The 25,545-nt window shown below is 40.0% G+C and overlaps 1 protein-coding gene across 1 annotated transcript; it reads left to right on the forward strand.

Annotated features, from left to right (window-relative positions):
* Nucleotides 1-3,146: 3,146 nt before the first annotated feature.
* On the forward strand, nt 3,147-24,387 carry mvb12ba (multivesicular body subunit 12Ba). The gene is made up of 10 exons (XM_071917564.2): nt 3,147-3,334; nt 9,476-9,598; nt 9,695-9,802; nt 11,895-11,991; nt 12,492-12,621; nt 14,789-14,932; nt 16,278-16,372; nt 17,699-17,754; nt 19,319-19,378; nt 24,293-24,387. The coding sequence occupies exons 2-10, from the start codon at nt 9,488-9,490 to the stop codon at nt 24,377-24,379; spliced, it is 888 nt and encodes a 295-aa protein (XP_071773665.1). The 5' UTR covers nt 3,147-3,334; nt 9,476-9,487; the 3' UTR covers nt 24,380-24,387.
* Nucleotides 24,388-25,545: the final 1,158 nt, after the last annotated feature.

Below are 25,545 nucleotides of genomic sequence, written 5' to 3' on the forward strand. Positions count from 1 at the left end.
CAAAATCCTGAATGCCTTGCACTATAGGCTTTCAAATGACCAAATATCAATTTAATTTAAATCAGCAAAAAAAATTGGCATTGGTGGAATTTCCACTGGCGATGGATTCAGCCTATCGCCAATCCCCGATTCCATTATAATAAACAAACAAATAAACATTTGATGCAATGCTATCATCTGCCAGAGCTGGCTTACCATTCATCTCACGTAGCAGACTTGGTATACGTCTGTGGTTGGAGGTAGAAAAAAGGCCTGTGTGCTAAATGATGGTGCTATTAATGCCATTATGGGACATTATGATAGGAATGTGCCAGATGGAGATACTTGTCACCACTGTTGTTGGGTGGGTGAGGTTGGCACGACCATTGGGGCATTAATATCATAATACCATCAAGGACTGAGGTCTTCTGGTTGGAGAATCAATAGTCACTACCAATGTTTGGTTTTGATTTTGAAACAACATTTGCATGTTGAAGTCTTGAGAACAATACAACAACGACAAAGCTACACAAGATTTTTATGTAAAAATGCATGTCTTATCAGCCTAAATCAAGAAGTGGGACTGCAACAGAGCACAGCATCCTATCTCCACTAATTAAGACACTGTAGATTCACCTTATTTGCCCAAATGATATTATGACGTTGGTATGGTCACTGGCAGGAAATCTTCCCACACACACAATACTAGATACTAGATTATATGTCCTGAATCTGCTGTTCAATGCATTTTTTGTTGAATTATTTGGTGATAAAGTGTTGTAATGTGCCTTTATGGTAGAGTCAGCCTGATTAAGATGAACATTCTTCCACGCTTACTCCATCCAATGCAAATGCTCCCTTTATGGATCACAAGGAAGATAGTCAAGGGTATACAGAGAGATTTCATGGGAGTTCATTTGGCATGGTAAAAGACCCAGGCTAAAAAATGAAGACACTTGAACTTCCTATAGACAGGGGGTGCTTAGGACTTCCCGACATCCTGTTTTACAGTTGAGCCTGTCACACATGTATCGTATCTGACCGGATCCATAGCTATCTTAAAGGAGTGCGTGGTCTTATGGATGAATGGAGCTGTTCACCTTCAAATCTCCTTAGCTTGCTAACAGCTGATAAAAAGCAGATCACAACCAACATCAGAAATAACCTAGTTATATACAACACAGTAAAGACATGGAGAGAGATGGTGACCTATACAGGGAGAAAGGGGTTTTCCTCTTCTTGGACTCCCATATTGGCAATAAGGCCTTCCCCCCAGGTATCAATAACAGTGGTCTCTGGCACAAGAAGGGGATTAGTTATTGGTGACCTATATTCAGAAAATTCATTAATGTCTTTCTTACAGTTTCAAACTCAGTGTGGCATACCACATGCTCCCTGATGGTTCAGTGGTTAGCCCCTTGGATAATTGCCTCACAGGGTTCACCAACACTGAAAGGTTTATTTCATATTTTTACCAATCATTGGATACCTGGAACAAACATCGATCGTGTTCAGTCAGTATGGGAGAAGGATCTGGGGACTAAGTATGAAGCAGACTATTGGGCTGAGTGCATCCTTGCCTGTAACAATACATTTTGCTGTAACGGATATGAGGAAACCCAATACAAAATCTTGCACAGACAGCACAGAACACCCTATATTCTCAATAAATTTGACCCTAGCTGATCTCCTCTTTGCCTGAAGTGCAAAACAGAGACTGGCACTTCTCTCTCTTCTGTGGATATATTTGTTTTCTCTTGCAGTTTGCAGGGCAGGCAGGACTAGAATGTCTGTGTGTGTGTGATTGACAGGCAGGGGCGGGACCAGGACGCCTCCTTATGGAAGAACTGTCCTGGTTGTTAAGATCTGGGCGCCCTGAGATTTTGGAGTGGCTGATACAGGGCCTGGGACATCCACAGAGACTGGATGTTTTCTCAGAGCATTTGATTTATAGCCGTCGTCGGGATGTATAAAGAATTTCAACAAATATTACCAAAATGGTTCTAAAATAAATTGCCTACCCCGGCTTTAATGTCACGATCGATGTTTATTCTGATACATACATTTGAATAACTTCCCCAATTGTGAATTTTGATTGCCAATCTTCCTATCCAATTAAAGTTTTGCTGCTTGTGTGATTGATAAAGAAAGCAATTCATTCTCATGCAAGAGTATAAAAATGTTCTTGAATGTGTCAGTAGTATGAGCCTACTGTATGTAGACCTATGCACATGCAGATTAATGCTCAAGTTTACCTGGGCTGAAGCGCAAGGGCACCAACTCACGGGGGATGTCAAATTTATTTGTTGTTCATGTGTTATGAGAATATGCAAAGGGTGCTGGTCATAAAGAATAAATCTAGGCTATGCTGTTGGTTGAGGTCATGTAGGGCCATTGGTCTGGTGGCAGTATAGGCAGCATTCTGTAGGCTAGTGGATGTAGCCTACTGTGATTGCTTGTAGGCTACTGTTGAAAGCTGACTGAAGACAGTTATTTTAATCACATGATTTTTCTAATCCGTTAAGATTTGCTGCTTTTTTTCTATTTCCCATATTCGCCCATAGTGAAAACAGTTTGTGATGTGTGCATCTGATAGGTTTCTGAGATATGTGTTTCATGCATACACTCATGTGACTGTAGACATTTATCTATTTATCTACTGGTAGAAATGCATAATAGGTTTGAAAATGTTTGGTTGGGTCCTATGGCCATTATAATCCTACAGTTATTGGCAGCTTCAATCCAAACATATCAGTGTAACTGACTGTAAACCTTCAAACACCCATATCGGTGGTCACCCCAATCAGTAGACTATTGATGTACGCATGTACACTATGTATACATGTATATACAGACAAGTCTTCAAAAACCCATGTTGGTCGAACCCTAATCAGTAGTGTGTATGTATGCATGTAGGCTACAAGTAGCAGCTACTGTAATACAAAGTATTACACAGATTGAAAACTATTATGTAAGATATTCGTTTATTTTTTTATTCATTCACTTTTAATTTACTCCAACACTGCTTTCACATTGTGGCAAATCACTTTGTGAATTGCACTTGCTACACAGACACCAAGTGGGGGGTGCAGCCACTTTAGTTCTCCATCCATTCAATCATCAGTCCCTCATTCCTCTCCTAACAAGTCCACAGATGGCACCTTTCTGAATCCGCTAGTTGGAGAACTACAAGGCAAATGGCCTGCAAAGTAGCAACTGTTTTGGATTAGCTCGTTGAAAATGGCAATTCTGTGAAGATGCGATTCTCCCCAAAGCTGTGATTGTAAACAAAGACAAGACAACAAAAGAAGAATCTAAAGTGGGACCGGTCAGATCAAACTGTTGACCTCTCTGGGTAAGAAACCCATTAGCAAGCTAGATAGCTAGCTCTCTTGCTTCTAGCAGCTGCTGCAGATTCGGTGCCTTCAAGCGACACACGGCATGAAAAGCTGTTTTTGTCTTAAACGGTGGGACACTGTCTGGCGAGTAAGAGATAAGATGCATAATTTATGACATTTCTATTTGCAAATTGATGTGTACAGTATTGTGTGACGAGCTGTTATATTGACCTGGCTGGGTAACGTTAGCACACCAAGCTAGCCAGAAACAGCCATCGTTAGCCTCTGATAGCCTTGCCTGTTGGTCATGGTGTTTAGCTAGATAAAATGAACTAGCTAGCTGCTATACTAGCTAACTAGCTTGTAGGTATGTTGGATAGCTAACGTTAAGCTATTAACGCTACCCTTTAGCTACAAAGGACTAACGCTATTTGGCCATCATTTTGTATCACATTTTATTTTGTTTTGACGTAGTAGTTTCTACGAGGTAAGCTGTTACTTTAGTTTAATCGTAGCCCAGATATGTCCTTTTATTTTGTATGGAGAGAGCGTTACGCCAAAGTCCATTAAAACCTTCTCGTATGATATTGATACCTTTCGTACGGGCAAAATATACCTGGTAGAACATGACGTGAGATCTATTACGAATCGTAGGGTGTCTGGTAAATTCAGCATATAGCATAGGTGATCCATAAAGCACTGTTTAAATGAATAAAACCTTTAATTTTAGAAATGGTTCATGCCGTTCGCTACCACCCACCGCGGTGTGTTTTGGTGGTGGATTCTAAGAATAACAGGCGAACCAGTCTAGTAGATTTTTTTGAAAATAAAGGTATGCTCGTCTATGTACCGAATTTATCAGAAGACTATTTATGTCGTGTTTTAGCGGGTATGCAAGTTATGCTTGCCGACAAACAAGACGGCATTAAGCAATAATATTTAATGGGGTTTGCATGTTTCAGGGCTTGTCTAACCGTGTCTTAAATGGTCCATATTCCTAACCCAAATTGAGCAAGCAGTTCAACGCAAATACATTGTGTTGCAAACGTATCAGTGACAGTTTGTCAATATTAAACAGGGTGGACTCCGTCTGTCATGGAAACCAGACTCATTGCCTTGAATGTAACAGAAATAATTCGTTTGCCTTTGAAGGCAGCGTCACGTGACATGCAGATGCGTCCACTGCACGGCCACCCCAGTTAACAAACAAGCTTTACAAAGAGAGATAGGCGTGGGCATACATTGGTTATAGCAATGTATGGACACTTGCCGCGCCTTAGCCTAAGTGAGTCCAAATTTGATCTTGTAGTTTTTATCTGTATAATGAAGAGCTAAGATCAAACAAACATTTAATATTTGAAAGCAACACATCACATCAGGGGAGCATCAGCATTCAGGACCAATGTTAACTCTAAGCAGTTACAGTAACAAGTCCATCTTTTACTAAGGCTATTTCTAATGGCTTTGAAACAGGAACTTGCAAGCAACACTTGAGTTGCTACTTGCTTGCAACGTCTTGCAATGTCTGTCACTTAGTTATGAGGTTGTTTCAACAAGTTCACAAGTCCAAACATAATTTCTTGCCAAGATTTTTGGTAAGAAATGATGCCTGGCATGAAACCGCATTATTGATAAAGTCTTAAAAACGTATTAGCTTATTAAGTTGACTGTTTTGTTCTGTGAGCAGATGCAGTGATTTTGTTACCATTACCTGGATGTGAGCTCTCTACTGTTATCTCACTAGTATGATGTCACTACCAGCAAGACTACGCAGATTAAACATTGTGAGTAAGTCACCTGCTCTAGTCAGATGGTATACTGTAGAAATTAATGTTAACTAGGGCTGCAGCTATCGATTATTTTAGTAATCGAGTATTCTACCTATTATTCCATCGATTAATCGAGTAATCGGATAAGAAATACGTTTGCTTTATTAAAGAGCAATAGTAAATATACAAAAGAGAAAAGCTGTCCGCACGAAGCTGTCCATACGACACTGTGATTTACTGAAAACGAGGTGAAATAATAATTATTATTGATATTTATTACTAGGCCTAAATATCATACAAGTTCATAAGACTGGCTAATGTACATTTATTTGCTATGTTGAAGGGTTGCCCTACACCTGCTGACCCTACTCACTGCAATCAAACTAAACTGAATATACCTGCTGTATTGGACTGGTGCATTTTAGGCTCCAATTGCTACTTACACCACCTGATATTTTGCTTTCTGGGGTATTTTATGCATCACTGTGAGGGGAGTAGGTGTGTGTGTGTGTGTGTGTGTGTGTGTGTGTGTGTGTGTGTGACTATCATAATAATAACATGAATGAAGCTCAGGCTTTCACAAATTGACTGCAGCATTTTATTTTCTGTGGTTATTTTCTTGAGCAAAACTTAGCTAACTTAGGGACATCATAACTACCATATTGATTTACGTTCTTAACTAGCCATTACATATAGCCATAATTAACGTGCATTCTTTACTAGCCTTCATCTCATCCCGTTTTAATATTAAGTGCTGACTCCGCCCACCCGGCCAGTTTCGGCGTACGCCGGTAGCAATTACAAGTGGACCCTATCCTACAGTCCCTGCTCTCAGCGGAGGGAGGGGGCTACGCTGTGTGTGGGAAGCGCTGTGACCGTCAGACCTCTCTGGATTAGACAAGCAAGTAGAGAAAACCGGCATCAGCCGAACCAATTTATTGCCAAATGCTTTGGGATTCAACACATTAACATTGCTTCCCATGGTCAGAAAAAGTCGGCAGATTTGTCGCTAGTCGCTTTTGAGAAATAAAGTCGCAAAGAATTTGCATCGATGATTTTTAGTAATCGAGTTACTCGAGTTTCTCGAGGAATCGTTTCAGCCCTAATGTTAACTAAAGAAAATAAATAAAAATTGTTTAAAAAAATCCATAGATGAAGTTACATTGTGTCCCAGGACATGAATTATCATTGGAAATATGTGAAAATATTTAATCAATATGATTCACACACTGGCTTTGCAATTATTAATCACTGCTCTGATTGCGGTCATAAAAGCCAGTTTCCATCTGATTTGATTCCGTTTATCATGATAAAAAGAGAAGATGACGCACATCCCATAAACCTTTTAGCAGGTGCTGTAGTGTAGTAGAGATAAATTATTTAAGAAAGAGAACGCCACGCGCTGCTGCCAATGCTCCCATATATTCATTTATCTTACAAAGTTTCGATAGGTCTTCACCAGGTCATGATTATGGTCATGATTAGGTCAGACTATAAGGAATAGCGGCGCACAGCTCTCCGTGTGTGTGCATTCCTGAGTACTCATATTCCAGGTACTGGTAACCTGATGTAGACTATATGGAAGTGCAGGGCAACTTTGTCTTTATCAGGCTTTAAGTTTCGTAGGCTATGTTTGCCTTTGTTATCAATGACAAATGAGCAAAGGAACATTTTGAGCAGTATCAACCAGTTTGCAGTTTCCCCTCAGAGCCTTTTATAATAGTTTGTTTGCAGTAAAAGACTTACAAGTCAGTCCAAAAAATGGCATTGCCATAGACACAAAACAGTAGGTCCAGCTCACTTTGACTGCATAGGCAATTGGTCATGAATTTGGCATTATTCATTCAATGTAGCTGTGACGTTAGAGCACTAGTAGCCCCATATTATAGCACTTGACTTGGTGTGCATGTTATGCTTCTTGTAAACTGCCAACTTGAGAACTATGTAAATGTTAAACAAATACTCTAAGTTGTGGTAAGAAGCAATGATTTGTTTACTGTACTTGTAGGCCTCTCAATGTAGTTGTTGTAGCCAGCTGCTCTTCTCTTTGAGCTTCCATCTGGCCCACTTCAAACGAATGTCAATAAAAAGTGTAAGCTACACACAAACATGTTTGCTCTGCAGATATAATCATATTAATCTGATAATCAGTATTTTTTTCTCAAATTTGTTACAGTGATATTCAAAGTAAAACAGATGAGTACATAATAAGTATTGCACAACTGCTGATTTTTTTTAAGTCAACATTTCTATCATGGAAGTCATTGATGACATTGTAAAACAAACGAAAAGAAAACAAAACACTGAGACAGAAGGGCTGTGCAACAATGGACTCCTTGTATTGGTAAGATCTCTGAGTTGGCAGACAACCAGCTCATTACATTAGTCACTTACAGTGTACAGTGCAGAGTCAGGGCTGTCTACAAAAAAGACAATAATAGGCCTGTTACATTAGGTAACACAAATATATGTTTGCCTGTTTCAACATGCAAAACTCTGATTGGGTGTCAACAATGATAGCCATTTCTTTTCTTGCAGTGAAATGAGGTACAGCTGTCTTGCCTGAAGTTCTGCATTATTAAGTGCTTCATAAGGTTTGAGGTGTTGCCGGACTAGGCATTTATTTTCTTATCGCAAATATTGCACCGTGCATTATCACCATCAATTTTAGTAGAATGTAGCTAGGCCTTGGAACGTTTTTGCAACTTGCGATTGTGTACTTGAAAATCCAGAGATGAAGCTGTAGTGACGCCTGGACAAATTTGTTTTTGCTGCCTGGCAAGTAGTTACCTAGCAACCAATCAGCAGTCACTTTATTAAAAGAACAGGTATGGTGATTGGTAGTTTAATAGTTAGTCTTGCATTTTCTTTCATCCAAACTTTGGTAAAAAAAATTCGGTAGTGTGTACCGACATGATTTTGTCAGTGCCAAAAAAACATCTACTATCAGTACTCTACTACTGTCAGATACCTGTGTTGAATGAATGCAGTCCAGTTACTATTTTACCTATTTTTAAACATCAGCTGCTTTGCCCTGAACAGAGGAAGAACCACTGGAGTCTACCTGTAAACTGCTTTGTCAGCAGCTTTTCAACCCAGTGCCTCCGCAAATACAGATGCCTGTATGCAGTCTGACTTAAGAGGTTGTGTCGCCTCTGTGTCGCCTTTGCTCTGCAGCCTTTTGGGGTGTCGTGTTTGTTCATGAATTTCAGACACCCAGTTATCCAGTCCGTCATCCTGCGTCACCTTCAGCAGGCTCTTCTCCTCTCTGCTCAGCTGGTACCCTTTCCCTCTTTGTGTCACTTGGTTAAGCAGTGTAACACAGTAGTCAAGGAGATGCTATGCAGGAGGCCCCTGTTGTCTAGGTGGCTTCAAGAGGGTTTCCTGCTCTGTGCAAACCCCACTGTGTTCAGTTCTCATTAATATGCAGCTATGTTGCAGTGTCCCACAAGGCTGGGTGGTTGGGCTTTGGTGCAGAGGATTTTTACACTTTTGATTCAAACAGTTTAGCCTCGGTGTCAAGTTTAGTTATTCCATAACCTGTTCTCATGTCAGGTTTGAGGAAAGCTTTTCTTACTTACTTACTAGTTCTGTCAATGAATCAGTATAGCGGCCTTCAGCAGCTGGACTGTGTTTGCTCCGTTTGTGTCTTAGGTGAACACTGCCTCAATTCAAATGCTATCTAGTGCTATTTGGTTTACTCTTTTTCCCATAGAGGAGTTGACATTTAAAGGAAAGAATATTGTTCGTGAACTTTTCTTCCATTGATGAGGTGATCCTTTACCAACTTTTTGGCGTCCTGCTGTTTTGCCTTCATTGATTTCTTTAAACACTCCTATAACATCCCCGATTTCTTCCTTTTGTCTTGAATGTTTAGTGGCGATAGGCTATCTGTGAAAATGAAATCTCCTCTGCTAACATGTTTGTCACTTCCCACATGTTGAAAATGTCAGGTACTCTCCCTGGGAAGTAGTTTGAGAGATGTTCCAACTTGTTTTGGCAGGTAGCAACTTGATATAAAAATTCATGTGCCTGTCTGGATGAGGAAGTATTGCTGTATTGCTTGTGTTTCTGGGGTGGTGTCATGAAGCCCTCTGTTTTTTTTAATATGATGTCATTGGGATGGAATGCTTACTGTCAAGGTTTTGTGGCCAACAGAGCCAGACATCAGACTGTGAAAAGGTTGAGATCTATTTAAGATACAGTATATAATTATACTGAGGACTCGTGTAAATAAGACTCTGTATTTGTGTGTGGTAGTACAGTAACTTTGAGCCTGGTAATTTTGCCTGTCCCACCATGCCAGTCCATTCTCCAACCTTTTCCCCCTGTTTAATCTGTCTGTCCATTTCCAAGGTGCTTATCTCTCATGGCGCTTTTTCTTGACAGAACTCTACCAAGATGCCTGAGGTTCGGGAACTTTCCGAAGCTTTACCAGAGATGCCGATGGACCCCATCACTGGAGTAGGGGTAGTGGCCTCCAGGAACAGGGCACCCACCGGATACGATGTGGTAAGTGTTTGCACAGAACTCAGGAGCTCAGGAAGCTATATGACCATCAGCATTGTTTCTACACAGACAACAGTATAACAACTGACCTGCTTTCAGGTCTCTACAACAACAGACGGCCTGGATGCCGACCTGTGGAAAGATGGCCTTTTCAAATCAAAGGTGACGCGCTACCTCTGCTTTACCAGGGTCTTCTCCAAAGAAAATGTAAGTCATTTAAACATCTTACCAACCAACTATGCATCTAACAATATAATGTAATATGTGTGTAACGTCATGCAAAAGGTCTCAGTATGCATTTTTAAGCTGATGAATGTGTTTTTGTAAATTGTGAACTATAGCTTTAATCATTGTACTAATATCTGTCCACTTGTTTTCCTTCCATTGTTTATGAAAAACTCTCCAAATATTTATCTTGTGTAATATGTGAAGCCTGTGTAATATACAAAGTGAAAAGCGTCTATACACTAAGCAATTCTCATAGATGTAATGTACTAGGCAAATAAATTAAATCTCAGAATCATCTTATTCACTAAGTACAACAAATGTACAGAAAATTGCTTTGGTGGCATTGGTGCAAAGACAGTGACAACAACATATACAAACACAGTACATGTTGACACATGGTGCAGAGACCAGAGGACCTCTTATACAGTGCAAAGGGAAATTGATTCTGAATATGAACTTCTTATATAATCACACCCCTAGAACCAACCACTGCTATGCAGCTCCCACTGTACCTGCATGCCCCAACACAACATTTGGGTAGCGCAGCACCAAGGCATATCTAATATTAATATACTACAGGGTAGAACCTGTTTCGTACATATTAATCCTTCGTAGTCTTAATGCCTAACGGCATATGTGACTCATGTGTGACAGGATTATTATGTGAGATACTACCTTAATTCCTCTGCCAGACCACTTAGTGCCAGATGTGAGTTTAAATCATAGACAGCTGTTGTTCTTTCTTTCTTTTTCTCTCTTTCTTTCTTTCTACAATGTGGGGAAAATGCTTCATCTTTGGCACTTCAATTAATGATAAAAAACCCTCATTAGAATTGTTGAAGGAAATATCCTGCCTTAGATACTATACACTCTATACACTATACTGTTAACTGTCATCAATTTGTGATGTTCAGTGCATTCAGGGAGTTTGTCAAAAGGTGTTGTTACTTACTTTTTGGTGTACCCACTTTCCCTCAACTTCTACTTTAGTTAGTCATTTCCTATGTTTCCCAGAAAGTCTTTCAACAACCCCCCAGAGAGGAGGTGTTAAAGGATAAGTTTGGCGATTTTGGACCTATATATAATTTGTCTCTTGCCTACCTGTTGTATTTGAACCCGCAGAGAATACTGACTTCCGAGTCAGCTGTCGGTAGAAACGGCGAGCTCCCGTTGCTAGCCTCTTGCTGCTAATGAGTCCAAACAGGGTTTGTCAAAATATCTCCAAAACAGCCAGTCTGTGAAAACACTATGACGATCAATTTATGACGACGCATTTATATCCACGGCCCGGAAAGCAGCAGCACCGCACCATTTCCACTCAGTGGATAGTCTTCTACCAAACTCTACCCAACTGCATGTTGCAATTGTTTACAATCTGACCAACCAACAGCTGACTCGGGAGTCAATATTCTCTGCGGGTCCAAGCCCTACAGGTATGTAGTACCTGTAGTCGCTGAACGTATCCTTTAACTTGTTGCTTTCAATCTAAGGTGGGTGTATGGGCATATAAATATAGTTAGCTAGCCAACTAGTTTTTGAACATTGGGGTGTGTCTGTGTTCACGGCTTCACTCCTTTCTCAAAACACAAAATGTCTTACGGCTGCATTGCATTCTGGTCTATTGAGGTTATTGTCAGTGGAGAAATGGGCATGTCTGCATCTTCTTCGATTGATTTCTCGCTGCATGTTTGTTGAACCTCGGTGCAAAATGGCGAGTCCAGAAAGAAGCCCTTGCTCTTTGATTCTGGGAGGCCAGTGATTTATCACTACTCCCTCAGCGGATGAAGGGGAAATCCATTCTCTGTCAAGGAAAGGCCTTGTCCATTTTGCTGATGTGCAGCTGGAAAACATACATGCTTCCCGCCCCTGACTGTCATGGTATTGGAATGAACCGTTGAGTTAACAATTTCCAAACGTGGATATGGTTTTGTCTTTTGTGGTCCGTTGTGCCCCAACCCCAGCCTCATCCCCACTTTAGTCCCCACTCTGTTCCTCTTCTCTTTTTCTTTCTCCCTATCTTATTCTCTTAATCTCTCTCCTACTAATTATTTTTTGTCTCCCCTTTCTGCAGAGCCATTTAGGTAATGTTCTTGTGGACATGAAGCTGATCGATATAAAGGACACCCTGCCTGTAGGCTTCATCCCGATCCAGGAGACAGTTGACACACGTAAGCAATCAAGCCAAGTAGGGATGCACTCATACACATACTGGTATCCAATACTGGGACAATACTAGGCTTAATCAGCTAAATCGAGAATTTACCCATTGCCAAAATCCGTCACCAAGAGTCACATGTAACATGTCAGAAATCAAAGCAAAGCAACATACTTTTCTGCCTTTTCAAACACAGAAGTGAGTATACCTCAATCACTTGTGTAATGACACCAAACAAATTGACAAAGTAATTCTTTATCTCTCGCTATTTATATTGTTTATAATAGTAATAATTGGCTCAATTATGAAACTTTGATACTCAGAATCTGTGTCAGCAGTGGAAAAGTGGTATTGGTACATCCCTAAAGCTAAGCATTTCTTGTGTTTTTTTCATTTAGCCATATCTCACACTGGCCACACTGGCTTTTATTTATTATTAATGCAATGTAACATGACCACAGGTAAAGTAAAGTGAATCTCAATCCGTCTCTCTCCCTCTTGGGCCTCATACAGAGGAGCAGGCCTTCAGGAAGAGGCGGCTCTGTATCAAGTTTATTCCACGGGACTCCACAGAGGCGGCCATCTGTGACATTCGCATAATGGGAAGATCCAAGCAGGCTCCACCGCAGTACACCTTCATAGGGTGAGCAGCACCGATGCTCAAGTATTTCGAAGATTTGACGGATGTTGGTTTCGCAATTTTGCCAAATGGCATTGCGTAAAACTCACAGAAAATGTGCAACCTGAGCAGAGTGACAAGTGCATGTCTGTTTTTGAAAATCAGAATAAGAACCACAATTAGTTTTAATTGCTGGGTACATTTGTATGTATTAAGAATTTCCCTGGTGAGTTGTATAATGTAAACAACAAAATAAATAGACCTAGACAAACAAGAGACACAATCCAAATCACATATATAACATCTATACACATGGTTCCATATACTGATCTCCCCTCTTGATCATATAAGTTCAAATTTTCAATTCATCTAATACTTTAAGTAGACAGAGATTGTGCAGGGGGATAGAGGGAATAGTACAAATATGAGTGGGTTGTTACAACCCATAAATTGTCTAGGGTACAGAGGGTAGTAACATAGACTGAGTCCGAGGGAGAAAGGAGCAAAAACAGGGATAGACTTAACAAAGGCTTATTAATGTCAAATATAACAATGGAAGCTTAAAAGGTTTCAGGGTGGCCAAGGCCAAAATAACAAAGAAAAAGCCACACTGCCTAGGAGTAAAGTACAACGAAACTGGAGTTAACTAAAAATACAATTCTAAACTCCCTGTCTAACAAAAAAACAGAATAAAAAGGGGAGTAAAGTAAATGGCAGCACACCCCTACAGAGCTTTCTACTATCAGTTACCACAATGCCACAAGCAAAAAAAAAACAAAAAAACCTGACATCCTTTGACATTGAAAACCACAAATCATGGTTGAGGGGTTAGGGACCTTAAGCCACAGCATTATATCAGCATATAAATAGGCAGCTGTAGGAAGCTTGCGAAAGTCTGCATTAGTCGGCATGGCTCATTTGCATTAAAAAAAACAAAAACATCACACCATCACAAAAGAAAAAGGTGTTCAGTGTACAGAAATTGATCTAAATCGATCTCTAATGCGTCTTGTGCACATCATATTTGTCATTTGAAGATGCAGAGTAGTAGACCAGTAGTAGAGTCTCCAATTGTGAAAACAAAAGTGAAACTTAGAATTCCACAATATGCTTCAAACTCCCCTGGGTTAGTAACGGGATTTGTAAACAGTAACCTGATAACGTTTTCTGCTGCCCTACAGACTTTAACTGTAGGTAACATTATCACTTTGTGGTATTACGTAACGTTGGTGGAATTATGTGATATAACCGGTAACCGTGTCGCAGTGCCTCAATTATGCATTGCAGTGAATTGAACGCGCGCCATGGGCCTGTTAAAATCCTCCTCACGTTTCTTGTCGGTGACTATTCACTGCAACAACAGCGGAAATATAGGGGCATTTACTCGCTAAGACCTCCCCTCAGCCCTCATTCTATTTCCTGTACAGGATTTCTATCCCTTGCCCCCAGAGGCTTTGTGTCGCGAGAGAGTCTGGGTTTCTCAGATTAAGCACAGAAAAACTGAGGACGGCTAAATGAAGTGGCCGAGTGGCAGAGACTGGAGCTTCTCCCTGGGATTATATACTCGTCCCTGATTGCCAACAAGCTCTAGGTGTTGCCACCTGTTAACGTATAAAGGAACAAAGTAGACCCAATTATGTCTGTGTAGAATTGAGCCACTACTGAGAACCTTGAGAGGTTGAACAATTTGAACTGGTTTTAGTGTCTCTTCACTGGTTGCTTGTTCGTTTTAGAATTGATTTTACGATTCTGTTGATTACCTTTATGGCTTTGGGTGACCTGGCCCCAATTTATCTTTCCAAACTTTTGATCCCTTATGAGCCTGTGCAAAGCCTGAGATCCTCAGGCAGGAACCTTCTGACTGTTCCTGTGTCCAGGTTAAAGACTAAAGGCGACCGGGCTTTTGCCATTAGGGCTCCTAGGCTTTGGAATGGCCTGCCTGAGAAACTCAGGCTGGCAGAGTCAGTATCATCTTTCAAAGTGCTATATAAAGATTATTATTATTATAACAACTCATTTGCTGAAGGAAGCACACACTGCTACTGCTGGGCCTTCTTAGTTCTGCAATCTCAAGCATCTGTCGTATCTGAGTGTTAAGCATATCCAGTTTCCTACATTTTCTGAGGAAGTCTTTTCCCCTTATGAAGTGGCTTTGGCTCTGCTTATTAATGAAACTGTGGTTGTTTTACAGAGAGCTCAATAACATGGGAATCTGGTATCGCATGGGGAATGTCCCTCGGGCCCAGGACTCCACGCATACACCAACCACCAACAACATCCAGAATGTCAACTCCACCACCAGCTCAGCCCCAACCCCAACAGCTCCTATGCCTAAGTATGTTCACTAAAATCATGTGTTTCTGCATACATGTCAGTGTGCATCTGACTTCATATTTTACACACACATCTCTTAATTACTTTGAGACTGCTGCCTGCTCAATCATGAATCCAGGAAAGAGGAGGTACATGGTCCTCCAACAGACTTCTCAAGGGAATGAAAAGAGGAACTCTGTTTTTAGCCTACAGCGACACAGCAAAAGGTGAAAAAAGTTTTTAGCTTGAAGAGGAAATAAAAGCAGTGTCTCATTGCTGCCACTTTTGAGAAGAAGAGAGAAGAGGAAAGAGTCGTCTGTTGTTGTGAGGTTGAAGTGTAGATCTCTGTGCACACATTTACAGTATAATATACATTGTCTTCTTGGAAATGTGACTGATGGTTGTCTCTTTTGAATGTAAGACCATATCAAAACTGACAGGTATGGATTCTTACTCCTCTCTCATATCCTTTCATCTCTTTAAATCCAGTGGATCATTTGGGAATAGGAATAGTGGATAGATGAGCCCTGGACAGATGGAAAGCATCAGACACTAGCATCAACCAACACAGTGATGCTTGTGGCTGCAGGCAAACTAGAGGTGTTAAGTGGCCGTGCCAAACTGTTTTGACTCGGCTCCCTGCTTCAGCTTAGAACTCAATTTTAGAGCGTTGACGCAGGGAACAGACCACCAAAGTAGAATGTGTTCTGGCATCCACAAAGTGCAGGAGTGACCAGCTGATCTTCTATTTGTCCTCCACACACACACACACACACACACACACAGAGATAGGGTTGGGAGTAGAGTTGTTGTCTATACTGAAAGTGTTTTGCCTGGCTAAAGTTAAGTTGTCTTCTTTAGTGCTGGCTTCAGTACAGTCTCCTATCCTAGCAAACTAGTTTAGGATGGTCCATTTTCAAACTGTTTCATATAACAAGTCGGTGGGAAGCATAGAGGCGAAACATGCACTTTCTCATGTGGCATGAAAGGACATGCATATTTACTATTGGATGCCTCGAAGCCTTTTGGGTTGTGGTGGAAGTGAGGCCAAGGCTGACGTCTTAAGAGTCAGGAAACCGACTGGACCCAGCTGTTTCCTCTCCTGCAGTCAATTTCTTTCACCCACTGCTCCCATAAACTGAGAGCTGACAGAGTATGCATGTTGAGTGATTTTGTGTTGCATGTCTGATTTGTGTTGATGTAGACTTGAGTATCTCATACAAATAAGCTTAGTGTATATTTTATATATGTATTCTACTTAGCTTGACACAAATCCTTATCTGAGTGTAGGTTTTCTAAGGGAGACATTGTAAACAAAATTGCTCACACTTTGTTAACCAGATGTATGGTTTTCTTTCTGTCCCAAGGCATATATCCATGACTCTCCCAGCCAGTTTCAGAGGCAAGAATGCCACCAGACCAGACTACGAGCACCAGAACTCCAACCTATACGCCATCTCAGGTCAGTTACTCTCTTTGTTTATCTTTTCCTTAACATCCCAAATGTCTTTGTCAATGCTCCACCCAAACAAATTCCTCACAGTGTGTTGATTTAGTGTCACCGTAGCTACGCCGTTGGTCTTTGCGGTGTCGGCGTAGCCCGCAGAGGCTGCCGCCGTAGCTTACATGCACCTCCCCAAAAATGTAATTGCATGTAGGGTGACACAAGACAGAAGATTTCTGCACAAAGCATTAACCATAATCTTAATGTTAGAGTAATAATCTGTGACCAACAAATGTCAGTTTTGCTACTCTCTATCACTAGTTGATATAACACAATAGAGATTCAACTTATATTCAGTTTATGGAAGCTTTTAGATTTGCCGTTCTAAACACCTGGGCCCAGATCTACTAAAGGTTTGCGCCAGTGCAAATCGCATTGCGGCCGTTAAAACCTTGTTATCTGATCTACTAAGACAGAAATCATGGGTTGATCTGGGTGCGCCGTTTTCTGCGCTTTGGTCTAATTGCATATGCATTTGGTGGTGTTCCAAGGCTGAGGCGTAAAATAAGGGCAGTGGACGTGATTTATCAAGAGCCGGTGGCCTTTATCATCTATTGATTGCGCACGGAATGCGCCTGGCATTGCAACTGGGTGGTTGGCATAAGCAGCGATAGATAAATAACGCCACCTATAGAAACTCAAACTAGAAAATCCAAGGAAAACTGAACACTGTTGAAGTGATCTCTGGGAAACGCAGTGTAAAAACACTACAGCAATGACTGCTTGGCACCAAAATATAACAAAGGGGATGTTGTGGATTACCACTTGAAGTTTTTAATGAATCTTGCACCCTGTAAAAACAGAAGTGTTACAGAAACTCCAAACACAAGATGTGGTTTATTGCGCGAGAGCTCTTTCTTCACAGGTCCTTTTATTTCCTGCACTCATACAGACATTTTCACCAACTGCAGCCTCATCAGCAGAGCGCCTAGAGAAAAACATCATCATTAAAAAAAACAATCAAAATCTGATAAAGGCCATTTTAGTAGCTTCAACTACCTTTTAATTTACCCTTGATGATTGTGGCTCAATGAACCTCACCAGGCTTCCATTTAAAAGTGTGGCTAATTAACAACAGTTAAGTATTTCTCTCTTTCTGGTTTTGAGAGAAATGTGTTAATGTACAAATGTGAAGACTTATTGTTGCTGTCAAAAGATGATGGTGTTCTGGTAAGCTTGACTTGTCTTTTAATCATTTATTGAATGTTTTTTCCTTCATTTCTTTGCCACTGCAAAGGCCAGATATATTTTGTACAATTGTTTTTTTTACTCTGTCTCTTTCAGCAATGGATGGAGTGCCGTTCATGATCTCTGAGAAGTTTGCCTGCGCCTCATCTGATGTAAGTTGCCTGTGTTGACTTGTTTCATTACATGCTGACATCCTTTTATGGTGACGGATTGACCTGGTAGGTAAAGAGAATGTCCCATAAGTGAAAATTCACAGGTTCCTTCAGCAGCCAAGGTGTCTATTCCTATGCTCTGACCCTCTGTTCTCTGTTGAAATGCATATATCGAGCGCTTAGAGCAAGTGCGATTTTGGGCGAATATGAGTATTATATATCAGTTGAAAGGTCTCAGTGAGATCTTTTCAGTGCCAAAAGGACACAACTGAAATCATGACCCATAAGTTTTAATTAAACAAAAACTGAAAGCCGTAACAGTAAAAATAGGGTTTTGTTTGCTGCCAAAAGGGCGTAACTGCACTTACGCCCTTTTGACACCAAGCAAAACCCCACTTTTGACATTGAACAAGCATTGTGGGTAGAGGATTCTAACAGCACTTAGGTCAACTCAAAATGCATGCTGACGTAAGTAATGCTAGCATGGCAGCATGATCACATCATTTTTAGTATCCTATTCATATCCTAATTAATTCTAGGTCAATATTAGATGAATGTAAATATGTTAATATTCCCATGAAATACTTAGGCCTATAGATTCAAAATGTTATTTTATAATGTTAGGAGTGTGAACTGGTCAAGATGAGCTCTGATGGTAAGACTACTGGTAGCTGAAGTTATCCCTCAGTGTTATGAGGAGTTTTACAGGTCTTTGAATGTGTCCCAGGACACATCAATAAGTGATGTGTCCTGGGACACATACAAAAATGTATTATACTAGCAAAAGAAAAAAAAAAGTAGTACTTTAGAATCAAAAGTAGTTTCTTATGTCTATAGAGGTTTATTAAAAAGGTTTATTAAAAGTTTTTAACAGAAAAAATATATCAATCAATTCGATATGTTCCATGTAGCCTACAATTTTAAAGGCCTTGGTGAAAGTTGCTGAGCATTACTTCAAGATAAAGATATTCATTCTGATCTTGTTTTATATTTCAGTGTTGATTGAAGTGTAATTGCTAGATTTGTATTAAAATGAATGTGTTTTACAATTGTTTACTTACATACGCCCATATTCTGCATGGCTGTATTGGGACAATGTTTGTGCCAAAAAGGCGTATTTCACTCTTTTGCCATTTTTAAAAAAGTTAACAAATATAATTCAACTTAAACTGTAGCAGTATAGTTTTTATAGTAATGCTCAATCTGATAACACATAAAGTTAAAATATTGTGCTTAGTATGTGGTAACGGCAGCTGATCCAAGTTTGATCAAAATTTGTTTTGGCTCTCCTGTAAAATCTACTATAACGCACTTACGCCCCTTTGGCTCCAAGCCCTCGATATACACTGTTTAATTTGCCAACTGGAGGGGAAAAGTACGCTTAGCTGATAAGCCACTTCTCTTGTTTCATTAGTAGGTGGTATTTGGATGGTCTGTAAAAATGCCATAGCAGTAATGTGGGAGGAAAGGACATACTTCTGTAGAATATACTGCAGAATTAATGAAAATTAAACTTGTTTTCATAGCTGATCAACTAACAATGCTCAATGCTCTCCACTTTTAGCTTCAGCAAGTGGATCTGATGGGCATCACAATCAAGTCACTGGCTGAGATTGAGAAAGAGGTGAGTAGACGTACGCAACCTTTACCTTGCGATGTCCAAGGTCTCTAAGTCGCAGTTACAACAATTACACCTATATTAGCTCCCTTCAAAAGAGGTTTTTGAAAAGGCACATGCAGCTATAGTTAAATGAGTTCAATTCATGAGAAGAGAAAATGTAAGATCCTGTATTGGCTTGAAGCTCCATTTTACTTTATGGCCACAACAAAAATAAACAAGTGTCCCTGTACTTCCACTCTGTGTCCACCAGAGGTCAGTACGGTCCTTATTTTGATCAGCCGTTCTTGTACATCACAGACAAATTGCAGTTGCTCTTGATGAATAGCTTATATTTGATTCAGTGTAGAGTTGCATGGATTATGCCAAGCCATATTGCAAGGGTTTGATAAAAACAGAGGTGTATGAATAGCTGCTGAGAAAAAAAATTGCAGTCTTGTTTAGGTCTGTCTGCCAGACCTTCTCATCCTCTGTCATCATCTCCTCAGATGATATCAGTTCTAGCCATTAGGCAAGCATCCCATTTCCATACTGAGCAATTGATTGATTGATTGATTGATTGATTTTATTTATGGATTAGTAAACAAAAAAACAAAACAAAGAAATCCAAAGGATAACATGTTAAAGTGAAAAACACTTATTTCCAACATGGTCCCAAGATGTTAAAAAGACAAAGAAAAACACAAGGAAGCACAAGACATTGAACATAAAAACTAAACAAACACAATCCTAAAAAACCAAAAACACATCACCACCATTACAAGATAAAAAATAACTCCTACATCAGAAAAACAAGGACAGCTAAAGTAACAATGTCATTGCAGATTTCATTATAAATCTGTTACCCTGTTCCATAAAAAAGTCCTAACCTGACTTCTATAAGCCCCTCTCATATTTAAAAACTTGACGTGTAACGGAAGGCTGTTCCACAACATGGCACCAGTATAAAAAAAGGAACTTCTAGCTACATTATTCACTCGAGGCACTTGACATGAACGCACACTGGCCCTGGTATTATAGTTATGCTGAGTATGGACCATTGTTATCTGAGAACACAAGTACTGAGGAGCATACCCATTGATAATATTGTACATATGATGCAGCTTCTGTTGTTCTACTCTGAGCTGTACTGGCAGCAGTCCTACCCTTCTGAATTCATCACTACCAACATGAGTTCGAGGGGATGCATTTAATAAATACCGAATAATATTATTTTGCATCACCTGCAGTTTGTTCCTGAGTTTAGCTGTCAAACCACTGTACCAAGCAGAGCATGCATAATCGAAATGACACTGTATCAATGATGACACGAGAAGTTTCTTAACAGAAAAGTCGAAAAGCCTTGTTCTGCGAAACAGGAACTTGAGTTTGCTGGCACACTTAGATAATATTTTAGCAGCAATATATTCACAGGAGAGTGACTGCTCCAATATTATTCCTAAATATGAGACATTTGTCTGAGATACAATTTCAGCTCCATTACAAAAGACTTTCAACGTATTTGTTCTTGACAGCTTCTTCTTAGTTCCAAACAGGATTGACTCGGTTTTGCCCAAATGTATTGAGAGCTTGTTATCTATGAGCCACTCTCTTACACTTTCTAATTCATTACTAAGAGTGTTTTCAATCTCACTGACATTATTCCCAGATACCAGTAACGCAGAATCATCAGCATACAGTAAAAGCTTGCATTTCACAGCCGCTGGCATATCATTTATATACATAAGAAATAAAAGAGGCCCTAAAATAGAGCCTTGCGGCACCCCACATGTAATATCCTGAGGTTCTGATATAACCCCTTCAACATCACAGACTTGAGTTCTTCCTGTAAGGTAAGAAGTGAACCATTTTACAGCAGTATGTCTAAAACCCATGCACTGTAGTTTTGATAACAGTATAGTATGATTCACTGTGTCAAAGGCTTTTTGCAAATCAAGCAAGATCATGCCAACATACTTTCCTTCATCAAAGTTTTGTCTAATAAAGTCAAACAGATGAATAAGACAGGTTTCAGTAGAGTATGCTGCTCTAAAACCAGACTGAAGCTCATACAACAATTTTTTTTTAACTAAATATTCCTCAACCTGCTCAAACACAAGACGTTCAAAAACCTTAGACATGGATGTTAAAATTGATACTGGCCTATAATTTCCAACATCTGATTTACTGTTCTTCTTAAAAAGGGGAACAACCCTTGCCCTTTTCAGTTCACATGGGAATTTACCCTGACTTATAGATAAATTTACTATATGAGTAATCACACTAGAAATTACACTGGCACTATCCCTCAGAAATCTGGCTGGAATAAGATCCAATCCAGTTGCTTTGTTTGTGGGTAATGCGGATAGACACATCCTTACCCTTTCCACTGAAACAGGACTTATCTCAAATACATCAGGAACAACATTTTTATCTTTGTAGAAAGAGTTCGCAAATGATAGGCCATATCTCCCTGAGCCACAAGGTAATTTAGTAACCAAACTAGCAGCAATGGTTGTAAAAAAATTATTAAAATAACTAGCAACCTTCCATTTATCAAAACACATCTTATCCTCAATGACTAGTCCAATATTGCCAGATTTTGTTTTGGACTTTCCTGTGGAGCCCATTTCGTTAAGTACTTTCCATAATTTTTTGGGCTGGTGTGAATTTTCAGCAATAGCATCCTCATAAAATTGGGACTTTGATTTCTCTGTCTTATATCTGGCTTGATTTCTAAAATGAACATATTTATCATAATCAGTAGGCAATTTTGACTTCTTAAACTTTCTAAAGTATAAATCTCGTTGTCTAATAAGATCTAAAATATCTGTAGTCATCCAATTTGCACTTCTCTGTTTAATTCTAGTCTCCTTCATTGGAGCAACAGCATCAAGTGCAGCTATAAAATGCTCTTTAAAAAGGGTCCAAGCCTTATCAACATCATTGCTACCCAAAACATCAGCCCAATCCCTCTCAGAAAGCCTATGTTCAAATCCCTCAACTGAGTAATGTTTAGTACATCTGGACCTAATAGAGCGGTGATTTCCAGTATTTATCTGTGATTTAAATATCTTACGAGTGCAAAAAATTACTTTATGATCACTTAAGGCAGTATCAAGGACGCCTGATTGGGAGATCTTTTCACACTCTGAGACCAATATCAAGTCCAATATGGACTGGCTATTTACAGACACTCTAGTAGGTTCAGTAATTAGTTGTTGCAAACCAAACACTTTACAGAAGTTTGAAAATGATTTAACTAAACAACTCTTACTAGGAGGCAATAGCAAATTTGTATTAAAATCACCCAATATAATACATTCCTTCTCCATGCATACATTACTCCTAATACAAGACATCTCTAAAAGTTCATAAAAGTCTGTTTGCTTAGGAGGTCTGTAACAGACACCAATAATAATGGGTTTAGTCTTGAGAAGCAGCAGCTCAATCCATGCCGTTTCCAAGCCCTCCACCTGGAGGTCGGCTCGCGGATTGAATGTTAGATCACTCCTTATAAACAAGCATACCCCACCTCCATTTCTGTTGCGATCACGCCTGTAGACGGAGTAACCGGTGAGCTCAATTTCTGCGTCTTGAATGGAGCTATCAAGCCATGTCTCGGACACTGCGACCACAGCAGCTTTAGAAGTAACTGCAAGGTGCTTGATCTCTTCAAGCTTAGGCAACAAGCTCCTTGCATTTATATGAATAAAGTGAAGTCCTCTCCGATTAAATAAAACATCAGGATCTTTCCACGTATCAAGCGAACCGTCCTCAGAGCAACACGTTATCTCCGGGGTACTATCAAACACATCCGCGGGACACATTTCCTTCAAGCAGCATCCATTGCACACCAGGGGAATGTCAGAGTCACTCCTTACGGCCAGATCATAAGTTTTTGATGTGATATTTCCACATTTTATGTGAACAAATGTATCACAAAAATCACAAGCAACTGCTTTAGCATTAGCTCTCACCACCTTCCCACAGTTAGGGCAGTAACCACCCGGGTTGACACTGAAGTGAATACTGAAGTGAATAGTAATTTTTGTTTTAGCTGCTCATAATCTAATCTGATGAGCGAATATTTTGAGCTGATGTCATACTGGCAAGAGTATAGGGGGTTAAAGGGATGGGTAGAGTAGAATAAGTAAATAGATACCTCCTTTAGCTAAAAAGAGGTATACCATAAGCCAGGTAAAAATTGTATGCAATGAAAAATCAATGGAGCTAGTGATATTGCAATGGCAAATTCCAACAAAATGTGATCTCCTCAATGTAACATACAACAAAAAACTATCCAAAGTACTTGGAAGAGACTTGATGACAGCATAGAATAGCCTGTTCCCTGCTTCTCTTCATATCCAACAATCTTGCAGTTTTTATCTTGCATAGTCAACCCACAACGCATGAACAATTTATTTAACATTCTGCTAAGTATTTAAGTTGTACTGTGGGTGTTTTTATAACTCCAGATCAGTACAAGGCATCAAACCCCAAAACATTTTTTTTTGTCGTAATTCCTTATTATAATGAGTATGTGATTTGGATCGGACTGCCACAGGAGAATAAAGGATCAGCCTAATTGTGAGTGAGGACTGGTTGTCATTTAGTAAATTCAACTGTACACTCTCCAGTGACAGGGCAGAAGAGTTGGTCTCAATTTAAAAAAAAAAAAACTTGTTCCAGTAAATGAGCTCCTTGTGAGTCCATGTGACTTTTGTTTACAAGCTGTGGTTTGCTTGTAATTGGGCAGCGTCAACGTAAATGAACCAATTACAAAAATGCAACAAAGTCAACTTTTCCACTATGGTTTAGACCAAATGAAATAGTCGTAGGTGTTATCACACCCTTCAACCTGTCCTGTATCCACCCACCTCACCTCCCTGCCCTCATGTTTCTAGTCTCTCTAATGATCTCTCACTCTTTCTCTCTCAGTATGACTACAGTTTCCGCACGGAGCACAGCGCAGCCGCCCGCCTCCCTCCGAGTCCTACGCGGACCTCCCTGAGCTCCGAGGCCTGAGAACCACCTCCTCACCATCCCTACCACCACCCCACCCCCTCTCTGTGGCCACACCAGCAGCAGGAAGAGACCTGTACATAACTACTGAGAACCGGCCCACACAAACAGTGACAGACCGAGGGGAATAACAAAACAAGCCATCTCTTCCTCTCTGGTCTGTATCCTTTTCTCTGAAAAACAACAAAGTCATACCTGATCCACGCCGTACTGTGAAAAGAGAAAGAAAACCAACAAAAAAGGGAACTGTTACAATGAACCATTAAGGCTGCAGGACTTCTTCGGCCTGGTGGAGATCACAATGTGCAACACTAAAGACTCGGATTTTAAAATGGGATGGGATCGCCCATTGTTGGACAAGGCAGACCTTTCATGATGAAAAGGAATCTCACTCACTCACTCCATAAGCCACTCTGATACAAAATACATTTCTCTCCTTTTCTTAAAGGAGTCGTGAAGTCTCGTTTTCCCCTGTACTGCACATGAATACGCCCCATCTGAAGGAACTGTGATTAAAAATACCAGATTTTTGGGCGAGGAAGAACGCCGGTTATGCCTTTGGCCTTGTGAAATGGACTGTTTGAGAATCTGAGAGCAGCGGTCATTTTTGCCTTCCTTGCTAATTACATACCTTCTGGTCTGTTACTGACCTAAGTATCCTAAATCAAGGCAGCAGGAGAGGGGAAAGTGAACCAACACATTGTTCATGTGTTGGAAAAACATCTCGGCATTTTGTCTCAAAGCATTTACTGAGCTTCTGATTCCTATTGTTCTCTAGATATCTTTGTAGGGTAACGCTTTATTTTCCGGGTCCGCAATTTCCTAATAATTTAACTGTTAATTTCTTAGGAAGTTTCCTGGAAAGAAGCATTACATTCTGTAGTAATTATAGGGAAAATAGAGAAATAGTTCAATGGTAGTTGGTTAGTTCCTCCAATTTCTTCTGTTGTTTCCAAGACAGGACCATAGAATTATGTAGCAGTTATATAGAAAATTTGAAATTCAACAAATAACTATATTGTATAATCATAGGAATAATGACTTCTGATAATTGACCTCTTCCTATTATTAGAAATGTACAGTATCTTATCGACTCCACCAGACTGCTTACATTTTCTGTATAACTACTACATCATTTCATGGTTCTTTCCAGGAAATGTCCTTAGAAA

Source organism: Centroberyx gerrardi, chromosome 2, assembly GCF_048128805.1.
Source record: "Centroberyx gerrardi isolate f3 chromosome 2, fCenGer3.hap1.cur.20231027, whole genome shotgun sequence".
Taxonomy (NCBI): domain Eukaryota; kingdom Metazoa; phylum Chordata; class Actinopteri; order Beryciformes; family Berycidae; genus Centroberyx; species Centroberyx gerrardi.